The 18673-nt window shown below is 43.8% G+C and overlaps 1 protein-coding gene across 1 annotated transcript in view; it reads left to right on the forward strand.

Annotated features, from left to right (window-relative positions):
- BEND7 (BEN domain containing 7) overlaps positions 1-18673 on the forward strand; it is a 78309-nt gene that overhangs the window by 19976 nt on the left and 39660 nt on the right. Inside the window, exons 3-5 of the mRNA XM_054988217.1 lie at positions 8596-8898; positions 13838-13960; positions 15288-15553. Coding sequence (XP_054844192.1) covers positions 8596-8898; positions 13838-13960; positions 15288-15553 — 692 coding nt within the window. The remainder of the gene's footprint in view (positions 1-8595; positions 8899-13837; positions 13961-15287; positions 15554-18673) is intronic.

The raw sequence follows: 18673 nt of genomic DNA on the forward strand, positions 1-18673 counted from the left end.
TTCATTAAACATTATTCTGTAGACGTGAATGCACGCCGTGAATCCGCTGTTGGCACGGCTGTTCTGCATTCTTTGTTCACATAGACACTCACACCCGCCCCCATTGGTGAGATGCTAGCTATTCTCCCAATGTGGGGCTGCACAGAAGGACGACGACGATAAACAGGGTTTCTCACCTGTAACTGTTGATCGTCGAGTCTCTTCTGTGCAGACACACATTCCCTCCCGCCTGCCCCGCTGTGAGTGCTTGGTTTACTCCATTGTTTCTCCGGCGGCTCAGGTGAACTGAGGGAATGCCGGGGACGTTCGGGTACTTGTACTTCAAAATTGGCGGGAACACCGGCGCGCATGCGCGGTGGGCCCGAACGTCCCCGTCACATTTCTAGAAGCTAAAAGAATCTTCTCCGCGGCTGGCCTGCGCCTGCGCAGTCCCAATGTGTGTCTGCACAGAAGAGACTCGACGATCAACAGTTACAGGTGAGAAACCCTGTTTTTCCACCACCTCTTTTCCCAGAAAAAAGCCCTGATTATTTGTAAACAGACAAACCCAACAAATCTAAAATAAGCCAGGCATTATGCACAAAAATACACAGATCCAGCATCTGTAGACTTAAAATCTTAACAGTGACCAAATTGAAATGTACACCATCTAAAGCAGTATTAGCAATTTCTTTCAGTGGGACTTAGGCATTGGTAGCTTTTTCCAGATCAAGATTGGTACTTTGAAACAAGTACTTAAATATTGCTTATTATTGTGATGGTTTTTCTTGGTGCCAGATGTGACTAAAAGGGGTGGTTGGGGTGACCTGAGGTTTTGAACCGGCCTGCATATGTCAAAGCAGGATCTCTGCTGTTTGTAATATGATTGAAACTCTCAACCATGTTGGTTGTTACATTCCTTCAGCAGGACTCGTTAGGGAGACCTCTTCAACAAGCCCAGTGGAATGGCGGGAGGGACAGAAGAGCACAACCGATGCCCCTCCACTGCTCCCAGGGAGCATCCAGCTCCCTACGGCTCCCGCAATAGACCCTCAGGAAATGTTTTCTTCCAGCTCCTGAGGAGCATCTTTTCGCTGAGGGTCAGACTTGGAGCGGCCAACTTACTGGCCTGTCTCCAAATAATCGTGGCCCTTTTGGAACGTCATTGCGGAGCGGGGGCGGGGCGGATTCTGCCCAGAGTTGATTTTTGTAAATAACTTCAAGATTTTGTGAATTACTGTTATTTCCTTGCTGTTAAAGGGAGAGGGAGCATTCTGGTTAAAATACTTAGCTTTCAAAACTTAGTTCTGGTATGAAAGCCCAGTATACTCTGTCCAGGCTGAGATGTAAAAATGAAACACTTGGCTGAATAAGGGACTAGTTGTAAGGTTGTTAGTGGATATGTTATATTTAAATCCACGTGTGTGTGCATGCACGCACATGCATGATCACACACACACTGTTGTCTTAAGAGTTTATATTGCAGCTGCTTCTATTTTCTGAATTCAGCGTATGTTACAATGGGAAAATTGCATCTAGAAATTTGGATTTTGCATGAAAGTGGTTTGTATTGAGTAGCATTAAGCCTGTAAAGAAATAGAATAAAATATTTAGAGATAAACTGTAGCCTTAAAAAATTGAAAGTATGTTTTTCCTAATGGTTCAGAACAGCCGGCCTGGAGAAAGAAACTTCAGTCTTTGTTGAACTTTTCCAGTCCTTGGAAATGTGTGGAGCTGGCCTGCAGAGATTCTTCAAGTACATCAACCAAGGTTCTGGTACCCTTATCTGAAAAGAGGGCAACATTCTAGTGTCTGATTAAAACATGTCCTTTCTCCTAAAACCAAAACGGTTTGGACCAGAGTAACTGTATACAGTGGATTTAATTATCTCCTCAGCATCCTTCTTCCATAGTGTACTAGGAGGTTTCCACTAAGGTTTTAGTTTCTATAACTAGAGTTAAGTAAAGCAATAGGCTTACCTCCTGAGATATCACTAACTACACAGGACGCTTAAGTACACTCAAATTGTATTAACTGTAAAAAACAACAACCCGTTAACTGTTCTTAGAATGGCGCTGGAGTAGCATTGCTGATAGATCCATTTTCAGTGCATTCTCAAAGATGAATGTTCCCATGCAATTGTTTTTTTCAATTCAGGATTCTTTCTTCTTGCGAGAGAGAGAGGAAATGTTTTCAAATGCTTGACAAAAAACCTGGTATGTGAATATATGGAATATAAGGAAAACGTTTCTTGAGAGTCTATTGTATGATGCCTGGTTAGACTGAAGAGAGGAATAAAATAGTAATTAGATAAACTTAAATAAATGCCCCATATATATTATTATTACTATGGTAAAGAGAGAGCTCATTTCAGATTGCCTCCTGTTTCGAGCGACAGCAACTTGGAATTCTAGCTTGCTTTAAAGTCGTTTGCATTCCATTGCTCCAAATTTCTCTGGCCACAATCCAGATAGTAATAGTGCAACCAGCCTCCGTGAGGTGGCTCACAGAGCTGCATGGCGAACTGCTTTAGAAGCTCAGGGGAGTTCTAAAAGCCATTTGTAACATGGCATGGAATACCGTATCAGTACAGGACAAACTTTTGGACACATGTAAAGAGCTCTCATTGTTTTAAACCTTCCAAGAAGGTAATTTCAGGAGGTATCCATATTGGTCTGCGGTAGAACAGCCACATTTGAGCCCAGTAGCACCTTAAAAGACCAACAAGATTTTCAGGGTATAAGCTTTTGAGAGTCAAAGCTCCCTTCGTTAGCTAAGGTGCTGCTGGTCTTGAATCTTACAGTTTTAATTATGCTGGATAAAAAGTTTTTGTAAGTTGGAAATTTAATTTTTGAAAATAGGCTGTGCTTTAAAAATGGCCCATTATGGATTGAAATCTTCACTTAATGCAAACAGCTCAGCCCTAGCTGTATTGCGGGGATAATAATAAAACTGACTTTGTTCACTGCTCTTGAGTGGGGCACCACTCAGTTTAGAAGAGTGGTGTATAAGCACTGTTGTTATTATCATCATATCATCATCATATCTCATACTTCTGGATTTATGATCTTACATGAAAGGCTGCATTTGTTTTAAAGAAAGAACTGTGTGAAAAAGAACTCAAGAGAGCACAACTAAGCAGGTCTGCTCAGAATACTGTTCAATGGGGCTTCTTCCCAAAAAAGTGACTACACTATTAGTTATGTAACACAATAGTTCATGTGCATAATATGGCTTGATACTGGGGGCCAGAGATTAGCCAGTCACCCTAGGCGCCTTTCACTGATCCATCTGTATAATATTTTATTTATTTTATATGCTTCTTTCCTTTATACCCCACCTTTTTCCCGAATGCGGCCATAAAACACCATACGTCACTTTCCTCGCCTCCATTTTATCCTCACAACAACCCTGTGAGGTAGGTTAGGCTGAGAGAATGTGACTGGCCGAGCAAGCTTCTGTGGTAGAGTGGGGATTTGAACCTGGGTCTCCGAGAGCCTCATCTGACACTTTAACCACTGCACAGTGGTGTAGCGGATCCTCTTTTATGCAGAGGAACTACCTGATACCTGCAGTTGCCTCAGTATTCTAATGAGGAATGTTTAGGACTCTAACCACCAACCAAATCATGTGGACATTTACTTCCCATCCCATGGAGAATATTGATCTGACTGATAGGGTAGTTATATGATGGAGCATACTAAAATGCTGGAAAGAAGAAGTGACTTTTAGGGTTGATTTCAATTAGCATATGGTTGCAGATCATAAAAGAGAGCCTGTTTCAAGTCATCATGAGCACTGTTACCTAAAAGTAATAAATCTATCTTTTAGGGTTGCCAGGTCCAGGCTGGGAAATTCCTGGAGATTTTGGGGGTGGAGCCTGAAGATGGCGGGGTTTGGGGAGGGGAGGGGCCTCAGTGGGGTATAATGCCATAGAGTTCACCCTCCAGAGCAGCCATTTTCTCCAGGGGAATTGGTCTCTGTTGCCTGGAGATGAGTTGTAATTCCGGGAGGTCTCCAGCTGACAAATGGAAGTAATTGACAAATCAAAGAGGGATATGGAAGGTTAACTATGATGAATCTTTGACATCTGTGCTCTTTGAGAAAGAAGCTTGGAAACGGACCTTACAAGGATCTGGACCGTCCGTTAGAGAATGCAGTCACAGAACCAACTACGTGAACCTATGATTATAGGTCCTTTTGATCTGTGACATTCACAGTGTCTGGAATTACCCTTATACTGTACCTGTATTGTACCTGTATGCAAGGCAAATCGAGTTCTATATGAGAAATAGTGTCATAAGATGCCAAAAGCAATTGCACTTTAATAACATCCATGATAGCACTTTGAGCACGGGACACTTTAATGAATTGTTTTTAGAACGCATAAGATGCCTGTATAATTGAGGTCTAGGGAGGTTGCAATATATGGTGTAGTATATGGTTGTGTCAAGAGAAACAAAAGAATATACAAATTGTTTATTACATCCCTTACTCTGTATAAACAAATTTGTGAAACAGTACTCAATTAATATATCCTTTATTAAAACAATTGTGAAGACATAATACCACACGGGAGATTCTCTGTTGTGACAATTACATTACCGTGTTGCTCTATTTTGTTGGCCACCTGGAGGCTGGCAACCCTAATCTTAATGTCACATTCTAAAATGGTAAAAATATTGGCATGATCCTGCTGAAAATCTCTGCTGATGGAAGGATATCTATCAGCAGAGTGCAATTTTTCCACCTCCCCACTTCCTACTGCAGCTCAGAATGCCCCCCATGCTGCTCTCAGAAAGCACATGAGAGGCAAGTTGGAGGTCTGCTACAGGAGTGGTGAATCAGTAGTGTTGCCAGTCCACCACTGAGGGCAGAGGATCCCCCTTTCCCACCCCCTGCCCCTTCTTACCTGGCTGGCAGTGGGGGAACGCTCCCAGGGCATGCTCCCAGGCAACACGGCACACTCCTGGACGGCGCAGTGCTCTCCCAGGCACCACAGTGGGCGGATTCAGGCCAATTTGGGCCCAATTCTGGCCAAATCAGGCCCAATTTGGCTGGAATCAGTCTACTGTGGAGTGCAGGAGCGCTCTTGCAGCAGCCCGATCTGGGCCCAATTTGGGCCCATTTGGCCCCCTGTGGAGAGTGAGTGTGCTCCCAGAGCAGCGTGCAACCTGAGCGATGATGTCACTTCCCAGAAGGTTGAGGGACCTGGCCACCCTATGAATCCGTGAAAATCGCCCCCTTCCCCTCCGTCAGCAGACATGATCAGCAGGATTCAACTCATTAAGTTAGGCATGTTAAAAACTTCTGAGGTTGTATAAAGACAACCAGTTAGCATGCACAACCAGTTAGCATGCACATGTATTTAGAAAGTAAGAAGAAGAAGAAGAAGAAGAAGAAGAAGTTGGGAATCTAAATTGGTGGTCTAAATTTGGCCTTTTCCCCCTTGGTGGTTTTAATCAATCTGCTTTGGTTTTAAACCCGATCCGAGGACAACTGTGATTTGGAGCAGAGATTGGTGAAGTGGGCTCTCGAGTCTGATGGAACCTGCCGGCAGGGCAACTTATGATGCAGCTCCCCTTTGTCTCTTGACCCTGCTTCATTATTCCCAGGGAGAAAGTTCCACGGAGCCAAGTTCCATCTGTGGTTGATGATGTCCCAAACAAGAGGCCAGAAGCAGACAGAAAGTGTGATTGGGAGGAAGCGTAATGGCAACTGACTGGAGCTGAGACAAAGCCGGCTTTGGCCCACAGGGTTCCCCATCCCTGACTGAAGGGACAAGACAGTCATCCTCCTGCTGTATCTTCCCCAGTCAGTCAGTCATATCCCACAGACTGGTCAGCCTTCAGAGAAAAACACTTAAATCTCAGTGTGGGGCCTTGAGTTTTTGTTTGTTTGTATTATTGCTGTTCAAAATAAACGAAATGCATTTCCTATAAGAAAGTGAATTCATTGTAAGAAATCCATCTTGTGTAAATGCTTTTTTCCAATCTCCATTGTTGCCCATCTTTAAAATGCTTGATAGTTTTGCTGAAGACTTTTCCTACTGCTAATGAAATGTTTGCACGCCTCAGTGGGCAAAATGGCAACTGTCAGCAATGAACTCTCACACACGTTTGGGGTGCAAGAAGCACCGTCATAAATAAAATTAATACTTAGATGATACTGAGTATATAATTGTTTTTAAATGTGCTGATTTTATTAGAAACAGTAGCAGGCTTCTTGCACATGTTTTCCTTTTCATAACCTCTGTGGCTGTGCGTCAAAGACTCTGGCTATATGTTGTTGTGCAAACAATAAATAAAACATAACTCTTCTTTTTCTTCCTGTAATTTCGTTATTGCTCAGCCTTCTCTATCATTATAACATTTCTGGGCACCCGGCATCTACAGCCTGATACTGTAAGGAGCAGAGTTCTTTGGCTCACTCTTATAAATACGTTAGGAATTATGAGTTAGGCATTTACTTGCACAATCCTATCAAGATATAGGTGCATAATGTGTCCAAAATATATTTGAAATCAGTAAGAACTTTTGTTTGATTTCAGGGTGGTAGAGGAGAGGGACAGGTTGACCTGATTGTGTGTTCTTGAATGTCCTGCACTGTAAGGCAAGAGGAATTCAAAGGGCGAGTGGAAATGTAATGTTAATTGGGCTTTAGGAATTGAGACTGAGCCATGGGATTGCATTGGGACACTGTTTAGGGTGCACATTTACCCTGTGTTGTGCCAGCTGCACTGGCTCTCAGTTGAGTTCTGGATCAGTTCAAGGTATCTGTTCTAGTGTTTAAAGCCCTTCACGAACTGGGACCAGCATACCTGCGGGACTGACTCTCCTATTATGTCCCCTGCAGGGCCTTGCGCTCTGCAGATCAGAAGCTCCTGGTGGTCCCCTGGCCAAGGGACATTTGGCTGGCCTCAGCCAGGGCCAGGGCCTTTTCTGCCCTGGACCCGGTCTGGTAGAATGCACTCAGAATAGAGATCTGGGCCCTGCCGGACCTTGTACAGTTCCGCAGGGCCTGCAAGACAAAGATGTCCTGCCGGGCCTTTGGCTAAGAGCCAGCAAATTGTCCCCTTTCCTAACCACCATGCCCCCCTCTACAAGCGTCCTGGGCCTATATCGTGGCGGCACCCATGGTTTTATAGCAGTTTCACAGTAGCCTAGTATTGTTTAGAGGCACCAGGACTTTAGCTCTTAAATTGGTTCTATACTGTTACGATGTTTTAATTGTATATTTTTGTTGTAAGCCGCCCTGAGCCTGCTTGTGGGAAGGGCAGGGTATAAGCTGAATAAAATAAATAAATAATAAATATGTCATTCTTTTTTTCCCTTGTGCCCTTAACTCTTTCCTTGAACTCAAGTTAAGTATGAAGTGTGACTGTTGCTAACCATGATTAATGTATTATTTATTTGTCATTTATAACCTGCCTTCCTCCCCAGCAGACACCCAAAGGGGCTTATATCCTTCATCTCTCCTCTGTTTTTTTTCTCACAATGGTCCTGTGAGGAGGGTTAGGCTGAGAGCGCAGCCCTGTTCATAAGTTACAGTGAACTTCTACAGTAACAGTGCATTATCTGTGCACTGTGTGCCCTTCCTTGATTTTTCCTTAGAGTTGCATTGAGAAATGCTCATGTAACATTCAGTACACACATAGCTGAACATGTGATTGAAAACCCATGCACTTATCCAGGTATTGGTTCCTACTTTCCTTTGTAAAGTGAATGCATATTGACTCTTCCTTACAAACATACAGGATGTACACAACACATTCACTGCAACTTGTGAACAAAGCTTATGTAAATGGCTCAAGGTCACCCAGCAAACTTCTATGGCAGAAGGCAGATTTCAGCCTTGTGAGGTAGGTTAGATTGAGAGGGTGCGACTGGCTCAAGGTCACCCAGCTTCCATGGTAGAGTGAGGGATGAAACCTGGGTTGTCTAGATCCTTGTCTGTAGATGTAGCCTCTGAAAGCCAGTTTGGTGTAGTGGTTAAGAGCGCAGGACTCTAATCTGGAGAACTGGGTTTAATCCCCCTCTCCTCCGCTTGAAGCCAGCTGGGTGACCTTGGGCCAGTCATGGCTCTCTGGAGCTCTCTCAGCCCCACCTACTTCACAGGGTGTTCGTTGTTGTGGGGATAATAATAACATTCTTTGTAAACCACTCTGAGTGGGTGTTAAGTCATCCTGAAGGGCGGTATATAAATCAAATGTTGTTGTTGTTGTTGTTGCTGCATGACACTAGCTTTATGAATCTTTTAAAAAGTATTTAGGAGACTATCATCATCTAGGGCATTCCCCAGCACCTATACTACTGAAGCAAATTATGATAATACCTACCAAGAAGGGTCTGTGTTTTAAAACATGCATAGAAACATGCATGCTTGGGTGATCATACAATACTGGTGATCATATATTTAACACTATAGCAGTTGAGATGTATATTGGATAAAATCCTGTGTATTTGTGTGTGTGTGGGCATGTCTAATATGTGCCTACTATACAAATTGCATGTGTTTCATAAACTAGAAATTCTCAGAGTAATCTGAAATACTGTATTGCATATGATTGCCGTTCTTGTTAATTTAGATTGATAATTATGTATCTGTTTTCACTAGGAGATGAAAGCCGGGAAATTAAAAAACAAATTACAGGGATGAGAAGATTACTGAATGACAGCACTGGAAGAATTTATCAGCGAGTTGGCAAAGAAGGAGAGAAACTGAAGGAAGAACCCCAAGATTTAGACTTGGCCTGGACTCCACGCCTGAACCCCCCCCCTTCAGAGACCCCGGCGAACCTTCATCCGTCTCCAAGTGGTGCGTGGAATGAAATACCAGCCCAGACGAGCCACTTTTCAGGGCAGTATGGAACTCGTTCCAAAACATTCCAGAACCAAGCAAGAACTGTAGGTTTGAATGGTATGATATATGCTATATATTCGCTACAGTGTCTAATTTATTTCCAAATTAAATCATGAAAATACAGGCACATTAAAAGTTTCAGCTCAGCAGTTCCAAGAAAGGGGCATAATGATTGCTGTGAAAAACCATAAGGTTTTTCAGCTGGAGAGAAAAGTTACCTGTTAAGTCTCTACCTTTTAAATGGATTTTTAGATGCATCTATGTTGCCTTTTATTTAAGACTGCAAGGTTTAAAATTATTTAGTTGCTCGGTTCATTCACAGATGCCAACCTGTGGCAGCAGGAAGAGAAGGGTCTGCCATAGGGTTCCCAGGTCTCCTGGAGGTCAAACCAGGGACGAAGGGGGTCTGAGGAGGTGTGCTCAGTGGGAACTTACTTTGTGCACTCCAGAGGATGTCCTTGCCACACCCAGAATGATGTCATTTCTGGCTCAACAAGGAAATCCTCCGGAGCATGCAGAAGCGTGCCCCGGATAGGCTCTGGAGCTCCCAGGCCTATTCCCCTCACCTTTCCCTCCTGCTGGCCAGGTAAGCAGAGGGGGGGCGGCGGCGGAGGCTGGGTCGCCCACCCACACATGGGGGAGTGGGATCCCTCATCTGCCAGTTTAGTTCTGAGAGTCAGGCCTGCTGACATTCCTGCCTGCCTCCTTCTCCGCTGCTGCACTTCCCCTTTTTTGCCGGGCTGTTGTAATGGATTACTTGTTGGGGCTCTTTTGGCTGTGATGCGTGACTTTTTTTACCTGGTCAGAATGGTCCCCTCTCTTCAGTTTGTGCACTTAAAACTCATAAATTACTTCGTGTGTGTGCATGCGTGCACATTTGTGTAAGTGTAAAGAGGAACCGTAGCTTTTATGTTTTGATTATCACAATTTGTGATACGAATTGTGAACTTGAAATTTGCAGTTGTTGCAAAATGACTTGTATTGGGCTTTGGAAGCTGAAAAGAGTACAGTGTACTAAAAAGCCTTTTAGGTACACGGCTGTTGCTTGCTACTGTCTGAAATCCAAATAGGTTTCATCAGGACAGGAGGAGCTCTTATCCTGAACAGCGGCATGTAACACCAAAACTCCCTTACCCCCCTGCCAGCCTTTAATGGCATTGAAAGAAACTGCTACCTTGTTGTTACTGCATACTGAGTCTAGACCAATAGTGCAATCCTAAGGAGAGTTACTCCAGTCTAAGCTCATTGATTTCAATGGGCTTAGACTGGAGTAACTGTCCTTAGGATTGCACTGCAAGTGTGGTGTGTTTAGGATTGGAGACAACTTGTCACTTAGATGGAGTCAAAACTACTTGTGTTGGCAGCCATCTTTTGCTGTAGAAGCTGACAGTTGGTTTTGACTGGTGTTGTTTTTATTGATGCTTCTTGTCTTGATGGAATTTTTAGTTTGTTGATTTTGGGAATAAAGCCGTGACACCCATGTAGTTGACTGTCTGAACATCATTAATGGAGAAAAGGGGGGGAAATATGGGCTTAGTATCTTTTAATGTTTCTCCTGGTAAACAAGCCAGTTTAATTCAAAATGGGCTTTCCCCCACAAAAGAGAAAATGGCTTTTAAAAGTCTCCTCAATAACAAAAAAAGTCTTTTTTAAAATTAAAAATTGATTTTTGTATTAATAGTTTATTGTATTTCCATTTAATTAAAAAGATTTATAATTAAATGTGACTGCTGCTTTTGTTCCTTCAACCAATCACAGTGATGATTTGAACGTGAGGGAGAACGTTTTCATAAGATGGTTCTTGCTCCACTGTTACTGATCTGAAGAAAAATGATGGGAAGAATTTTTTAAAAATCTTAATAAATATTCATGAAGTTGATAGAGCCTGCTTTTGATTTGAAATACTGTTGGTCTCCCCCACCCCCCACTTATAGTACATAGATATACATGGGTAATTTATATCGATGTTAATGGAAATGATAGCGTAAATTCTCCGTGTCTCAGTGGGGAAAGAGACCCTCTGGTTTTTTGACGTGGGCTTCAGTACCTGCATACCCTCATTAGCCATGTGTTATATTTGTAGCGTGAAAGATGAGCAGGGATTTACTGACAGTATTTGCTTTGTCGAAATGTTATGGTATTCACTGGAATATTAAAAGACTGAAAGGGGAGAAGACAAATTCATAAAACATTTTTATTGACTAAGCTTAGTTCCTTGGAAGACACAAAGGAGAGATGGGTTTTGTTCACAGAAAGGATTGCAGATAGACTGGCTCCAAGCAGCAGTCAGGTTCTTTAAAAAATTCACACAAGTATTAGCTTTTGTTTTACGCTGCTTGGTTGTTTGGTTAAGAAAGAGAGGTAATTCTTCCAGAATACCTCTGAACAAAATGAACGCGGAGCAAATTCCGTGCAAGTCTAACCGCAGGGCTGGTTCATGAGATCTTGTTGCCGTACCCTCCTCCACCTGCTGAACCTGAGTCTATGCCTGTGCCTTGTGGCAAACCCTCAGGGGTTTGACCTCACCTTGGCCTGCAGCAGCACAGGCTCAGGTGGGGACACCAGTTACATCCTGTGTTGCTCATGGCATGGAGCGAATGGAACCCCTGTGATCCATCCCTCGGTCCCCTTTTCATTGTGTGGCCCCGAGCGTCACTTCGGTGACTTAGCTGGTGAACCAACCCTGCTCCATTGCAGTGAATGAATGCTGAACAGCAGAACTTCTTGGCAGATTTGCTCTTGCAGTGTATCAGTAGGCAAGTTATTGGGGAGGGGCTATGGTCAAAGACAAAGTAGAAGGCCTTGGATTCACTCCTTGGTCTCTCCAGTTAAAGGAATCGGGGAGTAGGCAATGTGGAAAACCTCCAGCTTCGACTCTGGAGAGCCCCTGCCAGTCAGAGTAGACAAGGCTGACCCCATTGGACCAAGGCTCTGATTCAGTATAAGGCAACTTCATGTGTACAAGCTCATATATGTTCAAGCTCGCTGATTATAATGGAGTATCCTAGGTTCATAGTAAGGTGTGATCATGCCAGGTCCATAACTAGAAGTGGGCACAATCCACGAAAAAACCAAACCGTGCGGTTCGTGGTTCGTGGCGTTTTCACGAACCAGGAACCACAAACTTTCACGAACTGGGGCAAGTTCACGAACCGGTTTGTGGAGTTTAAATGCCTCTTTCCAGCTGCTTAGCAGCGGCAGGGAAAAAGGCATTGGTGTTAAAACAAACCAAACGAACCAGCAAACGAGTTCGTGGAAGTTCGTGGAAACAAGCTTCCACGAACCATTGGTTTGCGAACCACAAACTGGGCCAGTTCATGGGGGTTTGGGGTTCATATTCCGGTTCGTGCCCATCTCTATCCATGACCTGTTTTGTCTTGATGTTCTCTCTCGTTTTGTTAACACTATTGTTTTCAAGACCGCCCCCTCTTCAGTTATAGCACCAGCCCCACAGAGCTCGCTGCCAAGACACCTTTGTGTTCCTTTCCCCACCTTGTTAAAGCTGTTTGTGAGGGCTTTTGCTTGGATGTCTCAAGCCGGTTAGGTGCAGCAGAGGGAAGGAAGGAAGCTTGTTTGTGTTTTTCTTTGCGAACCATGCCTGTTCTCCCCTTGGATGTGCATTTCTGCAGGGCCCTCGGCCTCTCAACATTTACATCAACCTTCAGATGTTCATGAACAGGGAGTGGGGTAGCATCATGTTCATTATCAGGTAGCATGTTTGGCAGAGTACTCCAAACAGCAGTTGCAGCGTTCCCACACAGCCAGTGCTAACCTACACAGTTGGGGGGGGCGGTCATCGTGGCTCACTGACAGAGCATCTGCTTAGCCTGCAGAAGATCTCTGGTTTAATCCCGGGCCTTTCCGGTTAAAACAAGGATGAGATCGCAAGTAGGTGATGGGGAAAGTCCTCTGCATGAGACCCTGTGAAACTGCAGCCTGTCCGAGTAGACAGTTACGGGTTTCGGTAGCCCAAGGAGCCTGGCTTAGTCTAAGGCCGCTTTGGGAGTTCGTTCCCTATGAAGAGGGTTCGTGGCTCCCTGGTGGGACATCTGCTTTGCCTACCCAGGTTCCTGACTCAGCTCCCAAGGCTCTGGCTGGGTCTAAAGGCAGCTTCAGGTGAGGCCTGCATCAGGATCCCATGTCGCAACAGCACATTTCGGGGGGCTAAAGCTTCAAAAATGCCTTTAATTTTAAATATAAAACTTTATAATGGTTGCCTAAGATGGCAAGGCCATCTTTTAGGAAATGACCAGAGTTAGCGAAAACCACCTCCTTACCGAGGTCAGGAAGCATCAGGGTTTTGCCCAGGAACAGCAAATCTAAAATACAGTAAAAACTCTCACTGAAACATGTTTCAGTAGTAGTATGGAGAGAGTTGAAAACTATCCTTGGCTACAGCACTAGAGCAGAAATCATGCAAAATACCATTTTATGATCCCAGAGAAAAGAAAAGTTTTCTCCTCTTCCACTCCCCCCCCCTCCAAATTTCTCTGTCCCCAGGTTTTGTGAACAGACCTTTTTAATTTTTACTTGACATTCTAAAGACTGTGAAGCAACAAGCAGCCTTCATTTGAGGCTTACTTGATATTAATAAACCTTTATTATGCAGTCATCTCCTTCTTTGTGAGGCTGTTCTTATACTCGTGCACGGTTTCTCTGGCCTTTTTGCTTAGCATGTTAAACTGACTGTGATTGTAATAAAGCTTTTTGGTGCTATTGTTATCCACCATGAACTCAGTTGACAATAAGGGGAACTGCTGTGAGCTCATATTGTGTTTGTAGTTTTATACAGACTTCAGAGTACCCTGTAACATTATTGTTGTGAGAAGCGGGGATGACAGAACACAACTCCTGTTATTGCTGCGCGGTGGAAGTTTTAATTTTAGGTTTCAGCTTCCTGACAAACATATATCGACAGCTTTTAAAACACTGTCAAGATCTTCTGTCAGAAAGAGCTTGGCCTGCGTCACGGTGCTTATTTCCCTTTCTTCCTCAGGAGAAATTCCAGTGGCTAATTCCTCAGCTGGCCCAAACTGTTGCACGTGTAACTGCCAACCGGCATTGCAGGCTATTCTTCAAGAGCTTAAGACCATGAGAAAAATAATGCAGATTCAAGCAGGTATGATCGTCTGTTGTTCTGCACAATAAATTTTCTAAGTTGCCTCCATGTACCTGATAGCCTCTTTGCAATGCAATCCAAAGAAGAGTTGCACCTTTCTCAGCTAGGGTAGTTAAGAGAAATTCCCCATCATTTGTTTCTTTTCTTCTTTTGAGGAATTTGGAGTCTGTTTTGAATCAATTCTGTTTGATCAAAGAGAAATTTGAAGGGAGGTTTGGCAAAAATTCAGAATTTTTCTGCAGATGCTTAGAGGCAGTCAGTGTCTTCCTAAACCTTGCTATCCTCCTGCTAGAACACCACCCTGTGGTGTGCAACATAAAACCAACTGCAAGGGCTGAAGTTACGAAATGGTGAATTGATTTCTCTACAAAAAGAAATAAAAAAAGAAATCCTTTTCTAAAAAGAGAGTAAGAGGAATTGATGGCTTCAAAAGTCAATTTCGGGGGGGGGGGAGTTCCCTCCCTGCGATGCTGCTATTCTTAACCATGGTTTAGGATGCAACTCTGCTTAGATTGCCCTGCAGATCCAGAAACTGCTTTCATTGTGAATGTCTCTTAATTCCTCTGCATTTTATGAGAGCTTCCAGTCACAATCTTTAAAAACAGGATGGTACCTAAATATGTAGAACGCCATTTTCTGAAACACCTTCCTAGTAAGAGAGGAAGCTTTCAGATTGCTCAGCCTACTTCATCGTGGATTTTCCTGCTTGTAGAAGAGTTCTATGTGGATTAAAATTTCCTTCCATATCAATATTATTAAGCCAATAAATAGGTGTACCTTCACAAAGGAAGGGGAAAATAGCAACCAAGAAAGATAGGAAAATCAAAAAGAGTCCAGTAGCACCTTTAAGACTAACCAACTTTATTGTAGCATAAGCTTTCGAGAATCACAGTGTGATTCTCGAAAGCTTATGCTACAATAAAGTTGGTTAGTCTTAAAGGTGCTACTGGACTGTTTTTGATTTTGCTACTACAGACTAACACGGCTAACTCCTCTGCAAGAAAGATAGGGTTAGTCAAAAAAGAGAAAACACAAAAACAGAAAAAAATACATGATGCATTATGGGGAACAGACAACTGGGGAGTAGCAAAACAGTCTTTCTTTACTTTGTAGCCCACCTTTCTCACGGAGACTCACAGTGGTCTTGTGTCCCATCTGGTGTCCCAAACAGTGAAGCACAGAGGTTGGCAGCAGTTTAGGAGGGCACACCTCTGAGCTGATTGGTACTGGGAGGAGCCAATTGGTCATCCCCCCTGAGCTATGGGGATTGCCAACATCTTTGCATTGATGCCCTTCACAATGTACTCAAGAGCTTTTCTTTCTTCAGTTGCTGCTCAGAACAGACAACAGTCTTCTGTTCCTTTGGTCAACGCACAGAAATCAACAGTGTCAAGGAAGAGAAATAAAAAGAAAAAATTGCCCCCAAAGACTATTGAACCTCTTACTGTGAATAAGAAACCAAGCACTGTAGAGAATGAAAAAAAGCTACCAGCGAACGCTGCAAGGCCTGGCACGGAAGCTTCTGAATCTTCCTTGAAATTGGAGCCACAGGTTTCGGGATTTGGCATCGTCCTCGAGTCGTCAGCTTCAGATGTAAGTAGAACAGTAAATTGCAAAGAGCTATGAGTACCTGGCAGAGCAGCTCCCGACTGCAGTGCTGGCTTAATATTGCCTTTTCTTCTCGTATATTAGCAAGTAAAGGCAGTGAATGTGCTTTTGCATGTGAGCTCCCTAAACCTGCAAGTCATAGCATCAGAATTAGTTGTCCATATAGTTTTGATTCATTTTTCCCCTTGAAAAACCTACATGGTTTCTCAGTTCCTATTTAATATTTTCCACTTCTATGCTTCCAAAGGAAACATTTGAAAATGGTTTATGTTAGGATAGCATTCAACTGGGCTTGGTTGATTGTGCATAACCAAACCCTATTTAACCTGTTGCCATGGAATTAGGGTGTTCTACAAGTGGGGGACCTCCCCTCCCATGTCCTCTCTCCCTTCCCAGCCCCCTCATAACCTCTCCCACCCACCTTTGTCTGCATCCTGTCCACCTTTCCCCCTTCCCCCCTCTAGCAGCCTCTCCCTTATGGCGCAGTTGCATCATGCTGGCTGAGCTGGGCCCAGTTGCATAGTGGGGAACCTGCAAGGACTTGTGGGGGGAGGGGCGGGTAACTTCTTTTTCCCTGAGTCCCCTTCCTTGCACTTATTTCATCTTTCCACCTCCTGATAGCCTCTATATATGCTCGCCTTTCTCTTTGTCCTTCTCCTTCAAACCCACGAAACAACTTACCGTTTATCTGCCCCCCCCCATCTTCACCTATATCTCTTAATATACTTCATTCATATGCTGCCTTTCTCCACAGTGGGGACCCAGAGCAGCTTACCTCATTCTCCTTGCCTCCATATTATCCTCACAAGAACCCTGAGAGGTAGGTTAGGCTGAGAGTGTGGGACTGGATGGAAGTCACCCAGTGAGCTTCCGCAGCAGAGCAGTGATCCAAACCTGGGCCTTCCCGATCCCACTCTGAAACTCGAACCGCTACACCACACTGGCTTCTGCTGGGGGGTGAGGGGGGCTCCCGGTCCTAGTCTACTGTTCTGACCACACAAGATCTAGGCAGGCTCCTATAAGAGCAGACAATCTTAGACCATTGGGAAGGTCAGAAGCATCATTTTAATTTGCTCTCATGGCCAATCTGGTAGACAGCACAGATTTTTACATACTACGTGTACAGTGCTGTGACTAAGAGAATGAGCTGAGATTTGCATAGTCCCCAGTTTAAATCTTTCTTCCATCACAATCTCACTAGGTTGGCTTTAGGAAAAAACCACACTCTTATCCTGAGTTGTGCCCCCGTCTTGCATTTGCAATATGGGGATAATATTGACTGACTTCACAAGGATGTGGTAAGAATGACTGATTTGATGGATGGGAAGTGCTTGGAGCATGCAAAGGGCCCAAATACACGGAATATTGGAGTCCCATGACTGCCTCGCCTGTATTGTGCCTGTTTTTTTTTTCTCTACCAGGACTTAAAGTAATGGAGGTGGAGGGAGAGTTTCATTCAGAGGAACACTGCAGGGTGTGAAAGAACACTCCACAAACCCCTTTCCCAGTTCTGTAGCCCCCAATCTGCAGTGCTGGTTTGTAGCTGCTCAGCCTGCTGTGCTCCTATGTCATTTTAATGTCCCAGTCTGTCACCTGCATGGGAAGACGAGATTTCTGCAAGGAAGGCCAAACTTAGATATGTTGTTAGCTGACTTACTTTCCTGCATGGTATTATATTATTTATTTATTTATAGCCTGCCTTTCTCACTGAGCCTCAATGCAGATTACACATTGTGCGTCTGTACAGTCTATTTTAAAGACACTTCTATAAAGAATGCAATAGGGTATATAAATGCAAATTTGCAAAGATTTAAAACCAGCAGAAATCCAATACTGAGCTGAAGAAACGCTGAAAGGGAGCATAAGCAATTCTAAGCCTGACATATTAAACAACATAGAAACTACCCAGTAGGATCATAATCCCAGCAAAAGACAGTACATAGTAGTAAAGTCCATAGTCCCTATCCCTTGCATCTCCATTTGACTACTTCCTTAGTAAAAAAAAAAAAACCCTCTTGAATAATTCAGTTTAGTTTGCAGAAAGTCAGGAGAGGGGGGGCTTTCCTGACCTCTTCAGATAGGTGGTTCCATAAGGTGGGGGCCACCACAGAGGATGCACGTGTGTTGATTTTGTCCATGTGCAAAGTGGCTGCTGCATAAGGCCCTGTTCAGATGAGTGAAACTGCTATGGTGGAACTTAGGGAGGGAGGCAGTCCAAGGCCGTGAAAAGCTTTTTATGAGATAGCTAGGACCTTGAATTGAGCTTGGTAACTATCTTGAATTGGCGGAATGCCTTAAATTGGTAGAAAGGCAGTTAATAAACGTTTTAGATTTTTTAAAATTTAAAATAGAGCAGCAGTTGAAGTCACTGAAAGGCTTTTTCAACTACAGGTATAACCAAAGAATCCATTTACCAGGCCAAATTTAATATTGTGTACCTGATATTTTATGGGCCTGTGGCCTCCAAACAAAATACAGTTTGTGTCGAGTTTGCTTGTTAGTGCTGGTAAATCCCTCCCTGCCTCACCTGGATTACAGGAACAGGAGAAACAGGACTGAGTGTCGTCTCTCTAGAACCCTGGATGACCACACCTGTGCGGGCGCACGCGGGCACGCGCACGTGCACACACACACACACATACATTCTCATATAGGTGTTAAATAGTGTGGAGAACATGATGGAACTTTGATACCTCATAGCACAATGTTTAAATATTTAAACTCAGAATTAGTTAATACGAGGGACCTCCCAGATTCCTAAAAGGTCTTTCGCCTTCTGAATGACCCCCTGCCTAAAACCACTGAGAATGTAGCAATGTTTCTCTATATGGCTATAAAATTCCATCAGGAGTGGTTCCAGAAGTAGTAACCTTGTTTTTCCTGTGTTTTCTGTATTGTGTCCGTTGTGCCGACTGATGCCAATAAAGGCTAACTGGCTGACTGCCGTAGCACAATGGAAGTGAGTAGCTGCTGCCTGCCTGCCTGGGGAGAGGCTGTTTCGCCAAGAGCAGAGCTGTGGCTGCCTGTTGTGCTTTATGAACTAACTTGTTAATGGCGAGTAGTAATTGTAAAAAATTGTTTATATTGCACATACATGAAATTTAA

The sequence above is a fragment of the Eublepharis macularius genome, chromosome 9, assembly GCF_028583425.1.
Source record: "Eublepharis macularius isolate TG4126 chromosome 9, MPM_Emac_v1.0, whole genome shotgun sequence".
Lineage (NCBI taxonomy): Eukaryota > Metazoa > Chordata > Lepidosauria > Squamata > Eublepharidae > Eublepharis > Eublepharis macularius.